The 16,007-nt window shown below is 49.4% G+C and overlaps 1 protein-coding gene across 4 annotated transcripts in view; it reads right to left on the bottom strand.

Moving 5' to 3' along the window:
* The window catches only part of TP53BP2 (tumor protein p53 binding protein 2), a 642,763-nt gene that overhangs the window by 65,130 nt on the left and 561,626 nt on the right, over positions 1-16,007 (bottom strand). For all 4 annotated transcript variants that reach the window (XM_069608638.1, XM_069608637.1, XM_069608636.1 and 1 more), the window contains exon 16: positions 5,267-5,433. In XM_069608638.1, coding sequence (XP_069464739.1) covers positions 5,267-5,433 — 167 coding nt within the window. The remainder of the gene's footprint in view (positions 1-5,266; positions 5,434-16,007) is intronic.

Raw genomic sequence — 16,007 nt, forward strand, 5'->3', positions numbered from 1 at the left:
CATTTTGCACTGCATTTTGTGTCTTTTTGCACATTCAAAGCCTGGTGTGTTTTCTAACTTCTCTGCACTCTTCTGCAGTACTAAAGTTTTCCCAGTGCATATGTTCTCTCATTTGCCTTGGCCACTAGGCTGTGCAAGATTGTGCTGTGCAGCTCTTCCCCTTTCTTCTTACTATCCTCCGCTGCCCCTATGGCACTAACCATCTCCCCTATCGTCTATAACTGGTACTTTATCACCTATCCTTCCTTTCTCAAAAAGGCTGGAAGAAAAAAGCTTAAAGAAGACATCCTGACCGCTAACCCTGGCCTACCTATCGTAGACATATGTCAGCGCAACTTCCAGACAGATCTTCACGGATATCCTCTTTTCTGTCCACTCTCCTGATATGGACTCATCTCATCTCTCTCTCTTTTCACATCCTCACCCATTTATAGTGGCACTAAATAGGAAGTCCTCTTAGCAGGCTTTGCATCATCCAGGTTTATCATTAATGTCCATCATACTGGCACTATCTTGGTTCAGGGTTCCCAACCTCCTTCTCCTCCTCCTCCTCCTCTTTGACCAACGCCTGCCGTCCCCCATTAACTTCCTTCTCACACCTGCTACTCTCTTCCACTCTCTCTGCCCCCCTCCGACTGGTGTACCTCTTCTCGGAAAACCTTCAAAGGCAGAGACCTTTTTCATGTAGCCACGCTTAATGCTTGTTCTGCCATCAAACACTGTACCAACATCTGCCTCCTCCTTGAAGACATTGACCTCAATATACTTGCTCTTACCGAGACGTGGTTCAATACCAGCTCAGTCACTGCTTTCGACTCCCTTCTCTCTGATGGCTATAAGATCATATTCAAGCCCTGCTCGAATCGTTCTGGCAGTGTGGTTGCTCTTATCTTCCTCGAGTGGGTCCCTTCTTCCCTCATACCGACCCAGCCTTACTCTTCCTTTGAGAGCCTGCTTTGCAAGCTGGTCATCTCTCCCACCTCCTCCCTGACCATTGCCACTATCTACAGGCCACTTGGCTCGACCACCCTGTCCCTGTCTAAATGGGCCGATTTCTCCTCCTCGCAACCACCTCTTAACTCCTTCTCGTAGGGGATTTAAACATCCACCTTGACTCCTATGACGGCATCCACTCTCTTCTGTGACCTCTGCACTTCGCTCTCACTCTCCATTCGGATCTTACCCAGTGGGCTGGACACTCTTGATGCCTTCATCCACACTGATCTTTCATTCTACTCCCCACTAATCATCCCATTCTCCTGGTCAGGCCACACTCTCCTCTCCTCTCACCTGGGTCCTCTCGGCCCTCTGATCGCACCTCCCCCAGCCCTGCTAACCTCGCTCACAAACATCTGTCCGATGAAACAAGTGTCAGCTTCTGCCTTCGCATCTACCTTCATCCCCCCTCTCTCTCCTCTACAGACTCTACCTCCGACTCTGCTCTCAGCAACCTCCATCTTACTAATACCCTTGACATTCTTGCCCTAGTCATGAGGAGTCGCCTGAAACATGCCTCCAAGCGTAACACCTGGTACGACTCTGAACTTGCAGCACGGAACTGAAGTGGCAGACCTCTGGCTCACCCTCTAACCAACTGGCCTATCACCTGCTAGGCAGTACAGACTCTCCATCTGCGCCAAGAAAAGGGCCCACATCCAGGCTTGTGTCTCTGGTGCATCCAACAACACAGCTGAACTTGTTAAAATCTGCATGGAACTAGCCAACCCTTACACAATCTTCTCCTCACCTCTTCCCTCCACACCATCAGAGCTGGGGGTCTCTAAGGTAGAAGGGAATTAGCACATTTCTGAGAATTCGCCTTAACGCGAACAGTGTATGAAACGGTTGCTAGTGATAGTTTCGACAGTCAAAGTTTCGAATGCCAAAAGTTCCGACACAAAAGTGCCGGAAAAAAGGTTTCTATTTCTACTTTTCTATTTTTTTTTTTTTTAATGGTTCTCCCTCAAACCCCCTTTTTTTTTAAAAAAAAAACTTATTTTACAATACGAAATGAAGATAAACCCTTTAATATAAAAAAATACATTCAAAACTTTTTTTTGGCACTTTTGTGTCGGAACTATTGCCATTCAAAACTATTGTTTCGAAACTTTGACTGAACACCGTATGAAACGCATTTGATGACCAACGCAAGTAAAACTGAACAACAGATGAGTGATTGAACTTTGAAACCAAGATACAATACCTTTGACAGAGTGGTCCGGCAGCGCGTGCGTGCTCATTCAAAGGTCTCTATAAGGTATCAAACAGAGGTGGCAAAAGCAAGAGTGGCAAAGGATTGTGAATCAAAGTGGTCCTGCAACGGGTCAAGTAAAATCCTGTGCACAATCGAAAGTCTTCGAAGTTGATCAAAAAGTAGATAAATGTTGGCCCGAGCCCACCATCTCCCCTAACTTCAGTGTTATGCAGATGACAATTCTTCAAACTTCCCTCGGACCCTCTCCTTACTTCCTCCATCATTGCCGACTGCCTATCTACCATCCAGTCCCTGTAATTCCAATGATGTCTGTCTCAATGTCAGCAAGACGGAGATCCTTCCTATTGGGACTCCTGCTCCCTCTTTTTCCCCTCACTCTGGCCATCTTCTATGGGCTCTCCTGCTTCTCCTTGATCTGAAGCCAGAAACGTTGGAATCATCTTAAGACTCCTCACTTTCCGTCCTCAGTCACATTCAGGTCCTGGCCAAGAAGGCCCACTTTCAACTCCACCTCCTCAAAGGGATTCTTCCTTTCCTCACTTTCCTCCAGAAGCCCAATGTCTCTAGAGCTCCGATTCTCTCTAGGCTAGACTACTGCAATAGCCATCTACCCTCTTCTTCTCTACAACCTTTCCAGCTAACCAAGAACAGGGCTGCAAGACCTATCCTTGGCCTGAAGCCCAGGGACCACATCTCTCCAGCCCTAAAAACTCTCCACTGGATCCTGGTTGCTGCAAGGATCAAATTCAAATCCCTCTACATCATCCCTAAGGCTGCCTGGGCCCAGGGACCACGCTACCTACAACTTGCTCTCACTAAATACTCTCCTTCCAGATTTTTATGTTCCTCCGGCACCAACTCTCTGTGTGTCAAGCACTTCATTAAACAGCAAGCTGCTGGCCGATCACTTTCCTCAGCAGGCTACCTCCTAAGGAACAGCATCTCCATTCCTCCATGTCTTGAGTCGGATCTCCTCAAATTCCGGAAGCTTCCCATTTATGGGCAGCTGCTCACTCCCTAGTATTTTTCTTGGCACACCTAGCACTTGAACCCCCCCAGCCCTACTTCCTCATCCCTTCACCTTCTCTGCACTTTTTGGCACGGTCTGAATGCTCACATGGCCTACTAGGTCCCCCTCTATCTTTCATTACATTTGCTTTTTGCTTCCATTTTCCCTCCCTGTTGCACTTTGGGCGCTTTCAAACACAATTTACTTTATGTATAAGCAGCTTACAAAAGCACAATAAAATAAATGGCTCATTTCAAAGTTTGGCTTTGGGACTGGTTGTTCCCAACAGCCAAAGGGAAGGAGTCGTCCTCTTCGGAGCTCCTCTGTAGCACAGAAAATGGGGTCAGGACAGCAGTGGTCTTGCAAAGGGTCTGCAGGCGTCTCTGATCATTTTCTTCTTCGGTTACTTCAGCTTCCAGTGGTCGACTTGCTTTTCACTCTAAAAGCCTCACCTTTTATAAAGTTCCAGCACACACTCCTCTGCAATCTCTCTCAGCATTTTACAGAAAGGGGCGTTTGGCTGTTCAATCAGGACAGCCAGACCCCCTGTGGGAGCTGGTCCTATTCAGGCAGTCAGGCAGACAAAAGACAGGGGGGTGGAAAACTCCTCCCCCCACTTCCTGCCATCCAAGACACTCTGGAGCCTAGGTGGGGACTCCCAAGTGTTCCCCGCCAATGGCGAAACACACACACAAGGACCTCCCCCTGCCAGAATGATAGAAGGGTTAAAAAAGAACAACCACGCTAGTAATGGCAAATAAAGAAGGGAGGTCCCAGGTTGGTACTTGGGTGCCCCTATTGTGCAATACCGAGGCTATGGACACAGCCAGCAGTACAAAAATGACACAATAGTCGGTAGGACACGTGCACTGCCAGCAGCCATAACTAGGAGATCGTCTATGTGACTAAAAAGTCACAGGAGCAGAGAGAAGGGGGAATACTAGGCATCCCTTTGGCACTCCACTGAAAGTGATAAGTGCCAATCTCTCAGACTATAGAGATTTGGGAGAGATACTTCTATCCTTAAGCACTGTAGTTACTTCAGGATACAGAAAACAAATCTTAAAAGAGACCCCAAGGGGCCCCAGCAACACTGCCGCGAAGGGGTTTCGTGCTACAGTAGGACAATACTGTTGCCTTTAAAATCTATGGAGCAGGCAGACTCCATAGTACAGGTAGAATACAAAAAATAGAGTTCCAAAAGACAGAGCCCACAAGAATGAATGAGTGGAAAAAGGCTCCACTCAGGATTGAAAGATAAATGTCCAGATGTACAGCAAAAAGTGCACAGGGTCTCACTAGGAGAGGGGGTGAGAAGGATACAAATGGTCAATCTCCCTAACAGAGTGCCTTTTGTTGTGAGCGCTCACTGGCTGTGCAATTAGGCAGTTTATTTTTACAGAACAACAAGTTTAATTTAGGTGCACCCACAAGACTGATGGCATTTAAACATCCACACTGCCACCAGTTGTCCAGTTATGAGGATTGTCTTAGTAACTCAGAAAAACCGTGTCCTTGGAGAAACCCCACACTGTGCAGTATCAAAGCAGTTAAAAGAAAACGGTGGTAAACTAGGAATCGCTGTGGGGGTTAGTCACCGTCATAACTGATCTGTCCACTGACGAGACCACAAGTTGATGCTCACTAAACGGTTTTCTTTTGTGGTAAATAATAAAAGTAACATGCAGCATCAATCTACTAGTTGGAAGCAATAATGCAAATCAAACAAACAATGTTATGCTGGAAAGGTTGCCTTTACTGAGCCCACCACTGGATTTAAAATGAAGACTAAACAGTATTGACATTAATGACAATAGAATGAAAATGAAAATGATTTATATTTAACCTGTAAAAGAAAGGAATTTGCATCTGTATTTGGCCAACATAATGTTCTTTAATAGAGACAAAAACAAATTGGACCACTACTTTTTGACATTCTGTTCTGTGTTAATCAGCTCAGAAATCACATGCAGGCATGGTATCATTTCCTTCACAGTTAACGCAGTAGAGAAGATTATGATTAGAAAAATTACGAGACGTACCATAAAGAAATTGGGAACACTGACTGTAACCTTCTTCCAGTTCCTCACACTTATCTGCTGCAGTCTGTAAGTCACTGTACGTCATAGCGAACACTGCTGCACCCGATTCCACCAGAAACTTGCAGACTTGGACATTATTGCAGGACGCAGCACAGTGCAGTGGGGTCCTAAAAGCAGGTGAGGAAAGATGGGAAAATGCTTATATGATCAGCATATAATGGAAGCTTATACTGTCACCAAACTCTTGCTTTATCAATGAGGACAATTATCAGGAAGAAAATATATATTAATAAACAGCATTAAGGGGGGGGCGTGGCCTGGAGCGCCACGGATGAGGCTGCTCCGCTGATGGCCTCCGTAGGGACCCGCGGCCTCAACTAAGATTGAGCCGGCTCCAGTAACGCTGCTGCCGTCCCTCTGACAGGAGAAGCTGGCGGAATCTCTCCCGCACCCTCCGCTCCAAGTTTGAAGAGAATCGTACCAGGAGCGCCGAGAACGAGGTCGAGGAACTTGGCGCGGATCTTCACGACAACGGGCCAAGATGGCGGCCGCGACCCGGATCCCGCATCATCGTCCCCGGCATCCAGCGATGAGACGCCCATAACACCGCCGGCTCTCTCCCGCCGCCCCGATCCTGAGCCCCGTGTCCGGGGACTGCTGAGGAGTCGACGGCTCCATTCTACCCCCCCGGGCTCGACTCCGGGCCCCCCCATCGGCCCGCCCCTCCCCCACCGGAGCTCGCTGGGGCGGAGGCCGGGGTCGCTCCCAGCTTGCTCTTTTCTTCGGAGGGCCGCCGGCTCCCTGGAGAGACTACCGAGCCCCCGGAGCCCTCCAACTCCTAGACCCCCCCCCCACCTCCATCACTGGCAACGATCAGCTGGGGGGAACCGGCGAGACGACGACCGGAGTCTTCTACCGGCCTCCTAACACTCCACCTTGGGCCCCGGGAGTGGAGGTCCCCCGCTCCGGATACAGACCCCCTTCCGACTTCCTGGGGCGCCCCTGCCCACCAAAGACCTAGCCGGCGGAGGAAGGGGGCCACGCAGCTACCTTGGAGCCTAACCATCCCCCCCGAAGAGCCCTTCCAAGGGCTCTCAGCTTAAGCAAAATGTCGAGACTCACCAGACCTGCCAAAACTGCAGACATCTCCACCATGCTCATGACAACAGACAAGACACGGAAACCGGACTCCACGCCCAAACTCACCCCGCAAAAGCCCCCAGAAGAACAGGGTAATCTCGCTACCAGAGATGACTTGATGGCCTTTATGCGGGACATTAAAACCGAGATCCGGTCCTGCATGACGGAGCTCACCACTCGACTAGAGCAGACAGATCAACGACTCACAGAAGCGGAACAGAGAATTGGTGAGGTTGAAGATTTAACCCAGAACCATGATGCAACAATAATAGGAATGCAGCGCGAGATCCGAGCTCTTCAATCCAGCAATGAGATCCTCACATATAAGCAAGAGGACTTAGAAAACAGAGCCCGACGGAATAACCTGCGCATCCGTGGAGTCCCGACAACGGTCCAAGATAAAGAGCTCCCGGAATATATAGGCAACTTTTTCCAAGCTCTCCTCCCGCTCATGGACAAACCCCAACTAGTTCTGGACAGAACTCATAGATTACGCCCGAGACGGGGAGCAGACTCAGACGGCCCCCCGGACGTCATTACCAGAGTACACTTCTACGCTACCAAGGAGGCCATCTCGGCGATAAGCCGCACCAAAGATGAACTGTCATTCATGGGCACCCCCCTGCAAATATTCCAAGATCTCTCCCCGATCACCATACAGAAAAGGAGAGCTCTCAAGCCTTTGACCCAGTTCCTCCAGAGTCAGCAGATCCGATACCGTTGGCTCTTCCCAGCCACACTGCAATTCTCGTACCAAGGTACTCTACGTAAAATTAGCCACCCGGAGGACGCGAAGTCAATCGTACCCCCGAGCTCCCCGGGGACCTCACCCACCCCCAGTCCACACCTCCCGCCAGAGGAACCGGATCAATCACTCAAGAGACGGCAGCAACCCTGGTCGACGGCACAGAGACGCCGTAAGGCAAAATGATTCCCATAGCGCAGGGACCGACCCTGGAGCCAAAATGAAGCAAGGCAGCGCCGCGGGCCCCGAACGGCCCAGTCCCCTCTCCAAGGAGTATGTCATCTCCCCACCATTGGAGCCGAACCGATCTCGATGGTTCGACCCCCGCCCCGTTGGCGAGGAAAACTGTTTGGGCCCTGTTGGCCGTGGTGGAGGCTGCGCTGAAAACTTCGGCCCCCCACACAGTTGGGAGTTCTCCCACCCGTTTAAATTCGCCTGCCCGTTGGTTGGCCCACTCAGATAAAAAGCTACCCTCCCGTTGGAGGATGCAAAAAATTTGGCTGCAGGAGGACCTGGCTAACCCGGAATCACAAAATGAAGACTGAATACCCCCAGCCCTCCCACGAGGATCAGTACCCCACCCCGGAAGACACCCAGGAGGCCCCCCTACCGATCCAGAAGCTAAAGTTCCTAACGTTGAATGTAAGAGGCCTAAACGCCCCACAGAAATGGAAAGCGATCCTTCAACGCCTCCAGAATGACAAGGCCTCCGTGGTCTTCTTACAGGAGACACACCTGATCCCAGCGGACTTCACAAGACTCAGAGATCGGCAATTCCCAACACAGTTCCTAGCATCGAATGGAACGAAGAAGGGTGGCACGGCTATCCTAATCGCCAAAGGTTTGAGGCCGCAAATACTAGACTCTAAGCAGGACCCCGAGGGCCGCTTCGTGGCGGTGAAATGCCGGATGCTCGGCCAACTATATACGCTGATCTCAATATATGCTCCGAATCAAGAACAGGCAGCATTCTACTCAGCTCTGGAAAGCTCCCTCCTACCATTTGCCGAGGGTCAGACCATCATCGGGGGAGACTTCAACGGAGTCCCCAACCCACTAGTAGACAGATCACACCCCCCCGCACGCGGAGACTTCGGCTTGGCGATCGCTCTGCTGAGATTGTTCCGAACCTTTGAAGTGGTGGACACCTGGAGGATCCTCCACCCAGAAGAGCGAGACTACTCATGCTTCTCTTACGTGCATAGAACTTATTCACGCATTGACCTCCTGCTAGCATCCCCACAGATCCTAGCATACACAGATGACGTCCTCATAGGCCCCAGATTTCACTCAGACCATGCACCCGTAACGCTAACGCTAAGAGCCTACAACCCGGACCCACCCCCAAGACGCAGATGGTCCCTTTACGACCCGATCCTAAATGACATGGCCACGAGAGACGTGATAGCCAAAACAATCAAACAGTTCTTCGAGGACAACAAAAACGAAGACACCTCCCCAGCGACCACATGGGACGCAATGAAGGCCGTGGTGCGAGGAGTTCTGATTTCCCGGGGAGCAGCCTACCATAAGCAAAAACAACAGGCCCGACGCACGCTAGAGGACAAGGTCCTGGAGGCAGAGACGGCGTGCAAGGCTAAAAATTGGTCCCCAAGAACTTACCGAGCCTTACAGATGGCCAGGAAGAAGCTAGAGGCCCACTACGCAGAGGATACAGCCCAGCTGCTAACCAAAACGAAGCAGGGCTACTACGCCAGAGGAAACAAAGCAAATAAATTCCTGGTGGAAAAACTGGCAAGAACCAAGAGAAGGAACACGGTATTAAGCCTCCGGGACCCTCAGGGTATAGTCCAAGTCGCTGACCAGGAGAAGCTAAGAATCGCAGAAGCCCACATAACAGAAACTATGTCAGCTACCCAAAGACCCCGCGAAGAACAGCAATCCTACCTACGGGAAGCCGCCTTACCGAAGCTCTCGGACACGAGTAGAGAAGAGTTGGAGGCCTCGATCACCAGTGAAGAGATCGATGAGGCCATTAAAAGCTTACGAACTAGAGCCCCGGGCCCAGATGGTTTCTCATCCCGATTCTACAAACTCTTCCGGCCCCAGCTACTAGCTCCGATGATGACACTCTTCAACTCCTTCGCCGCATCTGGATCAACAACTCCATCAATGAAAGAGTCAATAACGGTATTAGCGTTGAAACCAGGAAAAGACCCCAGCGACGTTGCAGCTTACCGACCCATCTCTTTGTTAAACCTAGACGCGAATATCTATTCGAAGGTCTTGGCGAACCGATTAGCGAAGTTGCTTCCAGACATCATAGACCCAGACCAGACTGGATTTATCCTAAACAGAGCCACCACAGATAATACACGCAGAGTCCTCAACTTAATCGAGATAGCCAAACAGAGCTCGAAGAAACTCACCCTCCTAGCCTTGGACGCGACCAAGGCTTTCGACAAAGTGGACTGGTCGTTCCTCCGCTTCACCCTGGAAGCGTTTGGTCTTGGGCCCACCTTCTTAAAGCTCACCTTAGCGAATTACCAATCCCCGACCACCCTCCTCCGAATGAACGGCCTCCTGTCTAACCCGATCTCCCTAACCTGCGGCACCAGACAGGGGTGCCCCCTCTCTCCCTTGCTATTCGCTATGGTTATGGAATCATTGGCCCAGCGGATCCGCCTCAACTCCAGAATCAAAGGCCCCCAAGTTGGCACCACCCAGCACAAGATCACGCTCTACGCTGATGACGTGATGCTATCCATCACAGACACCTCACATTCCTTAAGAGCCGCCCTAGCGGAAATCCATCGATTCGGAAGGGTGTCCGGATTCGCCATTAACCTGATGAAATCGGCAGCAATGGGGATAGGCTTAGACCAAAGGGACAAGGCATCCTTCAGCGACCAATGCGCAATCCCACTAAATGACACTTCCATCCCCTACCTCGGGGTGCAGATCCCCGCTGACCCGGGAGACATCTACCGGACAAACTTCCCGCCTCTGATGAAAACGTTGGAAAAAGACCTAGACACCTGGCACAAGCAGGAAATATCCCTAATAGGCCGCATCACGGCCTGTAAGATGAATCTGTTGCCACGATTCCTATACGCATGCTCAGCCCTCCCCGTCATTGTCCCCCGCCCACAACTACAGAGACTGCAGAGAAAGATACTGGAATTCATATGGAGGAGGAAAAAGGCCCGCATTCCACGGAGGACCATGCTCTGCGCTCCGGGCCGGGGGGGCCTAGGGGTCCCGGACCTTCAAAAATATCAAATGGCGGCGCAGATAGCCCACACCCGGGCGTGGACTATGACGTCGGGACGCCCCAAATGGATGGACATAGAGCAATCCAGACTACCCCTCCCACTGCGCTTCCTGTTACACCTCCCATCTGCGCTGCGCCGGACATGGCCAGCCATCCTATCTTCAACCAGGCACACGCTGAAGGCATGGGATTGGGCCCGCAAACTCAGAGGTATTCCGAGAACCCTGGGCCCCTCGGCCCCAGTCTTCCACAATCCAGCGTTCTCGCCGGGAGCTCACCCCTCGAACTTTAAAAATTGGATTGCGGGAGGCCTCAGCTCCCTAAGCCAACTATTTGAGGGAACACAACCGCTGACATTCGCCCAATGCAAAAGAGCGTTTAATCTAGCGGAGTCGGACAGGTTCTCATACTGCCAAATCAGACACTGGTGCACACAACCCCAAACACGGGAGGCGGCCACTCGGGCCCAGGACGCCTTGGAATTGACGGTGACGGACCCTCCAGCCCGAGGGAGGATCTCGACACTATATCGATTATTCCAGGAGGACCTCCTGACAAATAGAGCGACTTACATGGCCCGGTGGGAAAAGGACCTGGGGCATCCAATCCAGGATCAAGACTGGACTGATATCTGGTCCCGCACGCACTCATCCTCCTTCTGCATCACCAACCGAGAATGCGCACACAAACTGCTCATGAGATGGTACTACCCGCCCCTGCAACTACACCACTTCAATCAGTCGCTAGACCCACAGTGTTGGCGTCGATGTGGCCTGCCAGGCTCCTATCTACATATGTGGTGGTCATGCCCGGTGGTGAAGGCCTTTTGGACCCAATGTATAGCGGCCATCACAGACATAACCCAGATCCCGCTACCACTGGAACCAGAATCGCTGCTGCTGGGGACCCCGATACCGGACACCTACCCGAGGTCGGGGACATCTGCAGCTCTCATCACTCAATTACTCCTAGCCGCTAAAATCACAATAGCCCGGGCATGGAAGGCCCCAGAGGGTCCCCTAACAGTGTTGTGGTGGCTAAAAATTTGGGACATCTTCATTGCTGAGAAAGTTATGGCAGCAAACAGAGGCCACCTACATCGTTTCACGAACATTTGGTCGCCGGTGATAGACTATGACCTTCGCTTCCCGGCGCTTACATACAAGCCGCGCCTAGTGCAACAGGCCCAACGAGCGGCGGATAGAGACCAGTCTCAGACGAGCGAGGAGCAGGCCCCGGAGGATAGCCAGTTACAGGACTTGGAGACGTAAGCCTGGAGAAGAGTGGAGATGTCGAACCGAGGTAGGAGGAGACAGGAGCGGATGAGCCCTGAATCGGACCTGAGGGGGGGGGGGGGGGGGGGAAGAGACAATCCACTGTGAACTGTTGAGTCTAGGAAGTGGGTTTGGGTGCCGGGGGATAGACGATGTGATATTTATGCTGTGATAAAGTGTTGATTAGACATGTTAAACTGTTCTCCTGTATGCCAACCGAAAATAAACAAGTTAAAAAAAAAAAAAAAAAAAAAAAAATAAACAGCATTAAGAAGAGTTAAAACTAACTGATACAAAACAAATTTGTTGTTGGAGCCCAGACTGGATTAGGCATGTGCAGCTGTTTTTTGTGCTCGTAGGTGGGTCACACAATTACCAAAACATAATTTAGCACATTTTAAATACATTAGGCATACAAACATTGTCCAACACAATTGTTATGCTCTTGACAGGACTCAAAACGTGTAGATACAGGATAACCATCTAAGTTAATTGCCAAAGTGCAACATGAAGCTACAGGGCCATTTCATGGCTATAGGGTTGTGAAACCGCTACTTAACTCTAGGATTTTCGTATTTTCTAATGTGCATAAATATGCTTACCCAAACTGTCTAAAGCTGGTTTGACATTAAGCTACCCTATGAATAACAGAAATGCCATCCGTACCATAAGTGACACTCTTGGCACTGTGTGGGATATGGCCAAACAGTGTGTCTGCTCTGTAAACTGCATCATTTAAGGTGGTGCAAACAAACAAGCTTGCAGAAAAGCAGCCAGATGCAAGCCCCTCCTGTGCAGCTCCTGAGGGTGCCATGTCTACTTTTAATACATCTGCGGGTGTTAGGTAAGAATTGATGTAGTAACCCTGCGGGGGACTACACAACCCTTGTCCTCTTGGCATTAGGTAACCCCCTTTAGGTATAGGCCTGTACTACACAAGTTGGTAGTGTGACTGAGCAGCCAGGCTTATTTGAAGGAGTAAATGTGAGCTATAGCGCTGTAGCCATGAAATCCACAAATACAAGTAGCCAAGTAACACTTACAGTCAAGGTTTGTGTTATCCGAAGCAATTCGGAGCCCGAGGTTCCCATCCTCCAGCTGCTATCGAACTGTAGGTGCCCGGCCCACCGTTGACCCCAGAGACAGCTCCCGATGTTCCTGGTCTTGAACTGAAGCTGCCCCTTTCCCGGAAGTCCCCCTGAAATCCCCCCCCTTCAATTTTGTTGACCTCGCTTGAGGTTACATTTTGTTATGGATCGTTGTTCTCTTTTCTTTTACTGCATTATGACTCGAATAATGTATACAGCAATTTATATGTCAGTGAAATCTCAATAAAAAGTATTGTTGAAAAAAAGTATTCTTTAAAAAGGGCAATATATGTAATAATCAAATACACTTTAAAATACTTTTCCAGAATCAACACAAAGCTAGGAGATACTCTTTACACACTTCCCACACCCTCAGGTGATTTCACTAACTAGGACAATACTGGCATTTATCTATCACTAGTAAATTGTGGCGATCCTGAGGTTTGTAGAAAGGAGAGGTTAAGGGAAAGAAAAAGGTTAAACAGGTTCTCAGAGCATTTGAGCACTTATCTTCCAATGAAGTCTAGATAGAAATCTTTCCCAGCAGTAATAGTTAAAAACCAAGTTATCACCCATGAGGGACAGTAAGTATCAAAGTCAAATGGACTAGAAGAGTCTGCAGGGAGTCAGGACAGCCAACGTCAATTGGAGCACAGTCTATGGAGCGGAGGCACTTCTTAGATGTTAATGTTTAAGGATATTTGTACCGCGCACTATCACCACCGGAGTGGTCCTCTGGCGCATCTGAAAAGGAAAGGGGGTGTGGGGTGAGTTAGTGGGAACGAGCGGGATAAGTGCAGGAGAGCAGTGATGTGCTGTTGGCAGCTTCCGTTCGCTTAACACTGTTCGCTGAGCTTGGGGGTGCTTTCCGGTCAGTAGCTGTCCTGTGCGGTTGTGCAAAGCTATGTGTAGTTTGTTTTGTTGTTGCAGTATAGTGAAGTTTGTGCGGTTTGTTGTGCTTAAGGGTTGTGATTGGTTAGAGTTTGAGAGATGTATGCAGAGGGGTGAAATTGTTAGTGGGTTGATTAATGGCCTCGCTATCTAGAAGCGATATGGTCTAAATTTCCACGTTCTTTCTAGATGTGGCAGGTGAATATCTCTGCATTTCTATCTAGATCCGGCACTGGCTAATATTAACAATCCTGTCTATATATGACACGCCAATATTCACAATTATATTCAAATGTGGCACTGGCCCACCTTTAAAATCCTGTCTAGATGGGAAGCAAGCTAGCATTCACAATTCTATCTAAATGTGGCATTGGTAATATTACCAATGCAGTCTAGATGTGGCAATGGGTAATATTCGGTATTCTATCTAGATGCGACGCAGGCGAATGTTCATATTTCTATCGAAGTGTGACACTTGCTAACATTCACAATCCTATCTAGACGAAAAGTCTTGCACAAAGTTAGAGAGTTTATTTAAGAAAAATCACTCTAGAGTCACAAGCTGCTACACTTGTGAAAGGTAGAGCTGAAGTCAACTCTAGCAAAGCAGCTACTGCAAGTCTCAACTGAGAAAAGCAAAGCTACAGACTATGAGGTAAGTACCCCAAGTCAGAACATTACCTTAGGTTAGAAGAAAAGTGGTCCAGCAGGCTTCTGTCTGGTTGCATTGATGCAGATCGTGTGTTCTTGGGCCTCAGTCGAGGGGAAGGGATAACGTTTGGAGGACCCCTGCACAGCAATTCGGAGGTCGACGGCAGCTACAAGCTCCTTTCGGATCAGTGGCACTTCGCAGTTTCAGTGCTTGGTAAACAGCTCCACCACAGATCTTAGATACCGGTTGGGCTTCCTTCACTCCTCGAGTCCTGCACTCTGGTGAGGGCACTCTAGCTCAGATCATCCTGCTTCTGGAGGGTTCTAGGGAGACTCTTGGAACTTCTGGCCGGATCACAGATGTTGCACTCCACTACAGATTTCTCGACCCCTGGCACTCAGTTCCTGCAGCAGCAAAGATGTACAGCCAGTCAGGGAAGATGGTCCACTGGAGATCGTCTCGGGGTTAGTTGGTCCCACTAACCCAAGGGAAGACATTGTCCCTTCCAGAGCTTCAATTGTCGATTAGAAAAAGGAGTTTCAACACAGCAGCAGGGCATCAACAGGCAATTCTAAGGTCCAGGAGGATGCAGCAAGCTTTGCTTGCAGTTTCTTAGTCAGGTTGTTCTTCCCAGTGGTCGACTGTCTTCAATCCCAAAACTCTCACCTTTTAAGCAGGTTTCTCCCATTCATGCGCAGCCTAGATGTCATTCAAACAGCGGGGTGGCTATCCTGAACGGACAGCCAGCCAGCCAATCGGGAGTGGTGCATTCAGGCATTCTTAAAGACAAAGGACAGGGGAGTTTCGTGAACCTCCTTCGCCCCCTGCCCTTCGACACACTGGAGAAAGAGGCAGGTTTCAGTACTGAAGCCCGCCAAAGGCAAACCAAACAAAGGGCTCAAACCTGACTTGGCACACAGAGTAAAACCCAAGACCGACCTCATAACTGGAAAATGGCGAAAAAAGAAGACTGGGGCCATTGTGACGAAATTGTCACCCATGGGTGCTATACTGCAGCTGAGGATTCAGCCTGCGGTAGAAAAGCACAATGGAAGGAAAATTAAACTACTGTCACCAGCCATTTAAAATAGTGAGGGTAACATTTTTTTTTACATGAGTAGGTAGGAAAAGGGACTACTAAGTAGCACTCCACATAAGATGGTGTGTGCTGGACCTACAAAGAGAAAAGGTAAGTAAAGTCAAATTCACTTTACTATTCTTGGGAACAGCATTTCACCCAAGAAAAGGTATTTAAACCTTATGAGAAATCTAAAGGATTTCTCTGTGATAGCATTGAAGGTGTGTTGTGTCACCATACAAAATGTAGATGCCTATGGAGTTTGTCAGATGCCAAAAACAAAAAGGAAACACAATCCAAATCAGGTTTAAACATGAGAGAGTGAGCAAAAGGGCTCACTCACTCCAGGATTAAAATGAAAAAATCCTAAAGTCCAGCAAAGGAGCTGGGGGTCTCTAAGGTTGAAGGAAAGTAGCACAGAAATTAGAATTCTCCCTAACACTCGCCCCCCCCAGACTAAGGGACAGGAGGATTTAATCCACTCCTGGATGAATCTCCTAATCCAGTCGGTCATACTTTCTGGAGAGACCATCAGCATTTTGGTGATTACACATGGACCTGTGCTCTATGGTGAAATCAAACCCTTTGAGGCTGATTGACCACCTTAACAATTTTGAATCCCCCCCTTCATCTGCATT

The sequence above is a fragment of the Ambystoma mexicanum genome, chromosome 4q (genome assembly GCF_040938575.1).
Source record: "Ambystoma mexicanum isolate Mex_15411 chromosome 4q, UKY_AmexF1_1, whole genome shotgun sequence".
NCBI lineage: Eukaryota > Metazoa > Chordata > Amphibia > Caudata > Ambystomatidae > Ambystoma > Ambystoma mexicanum.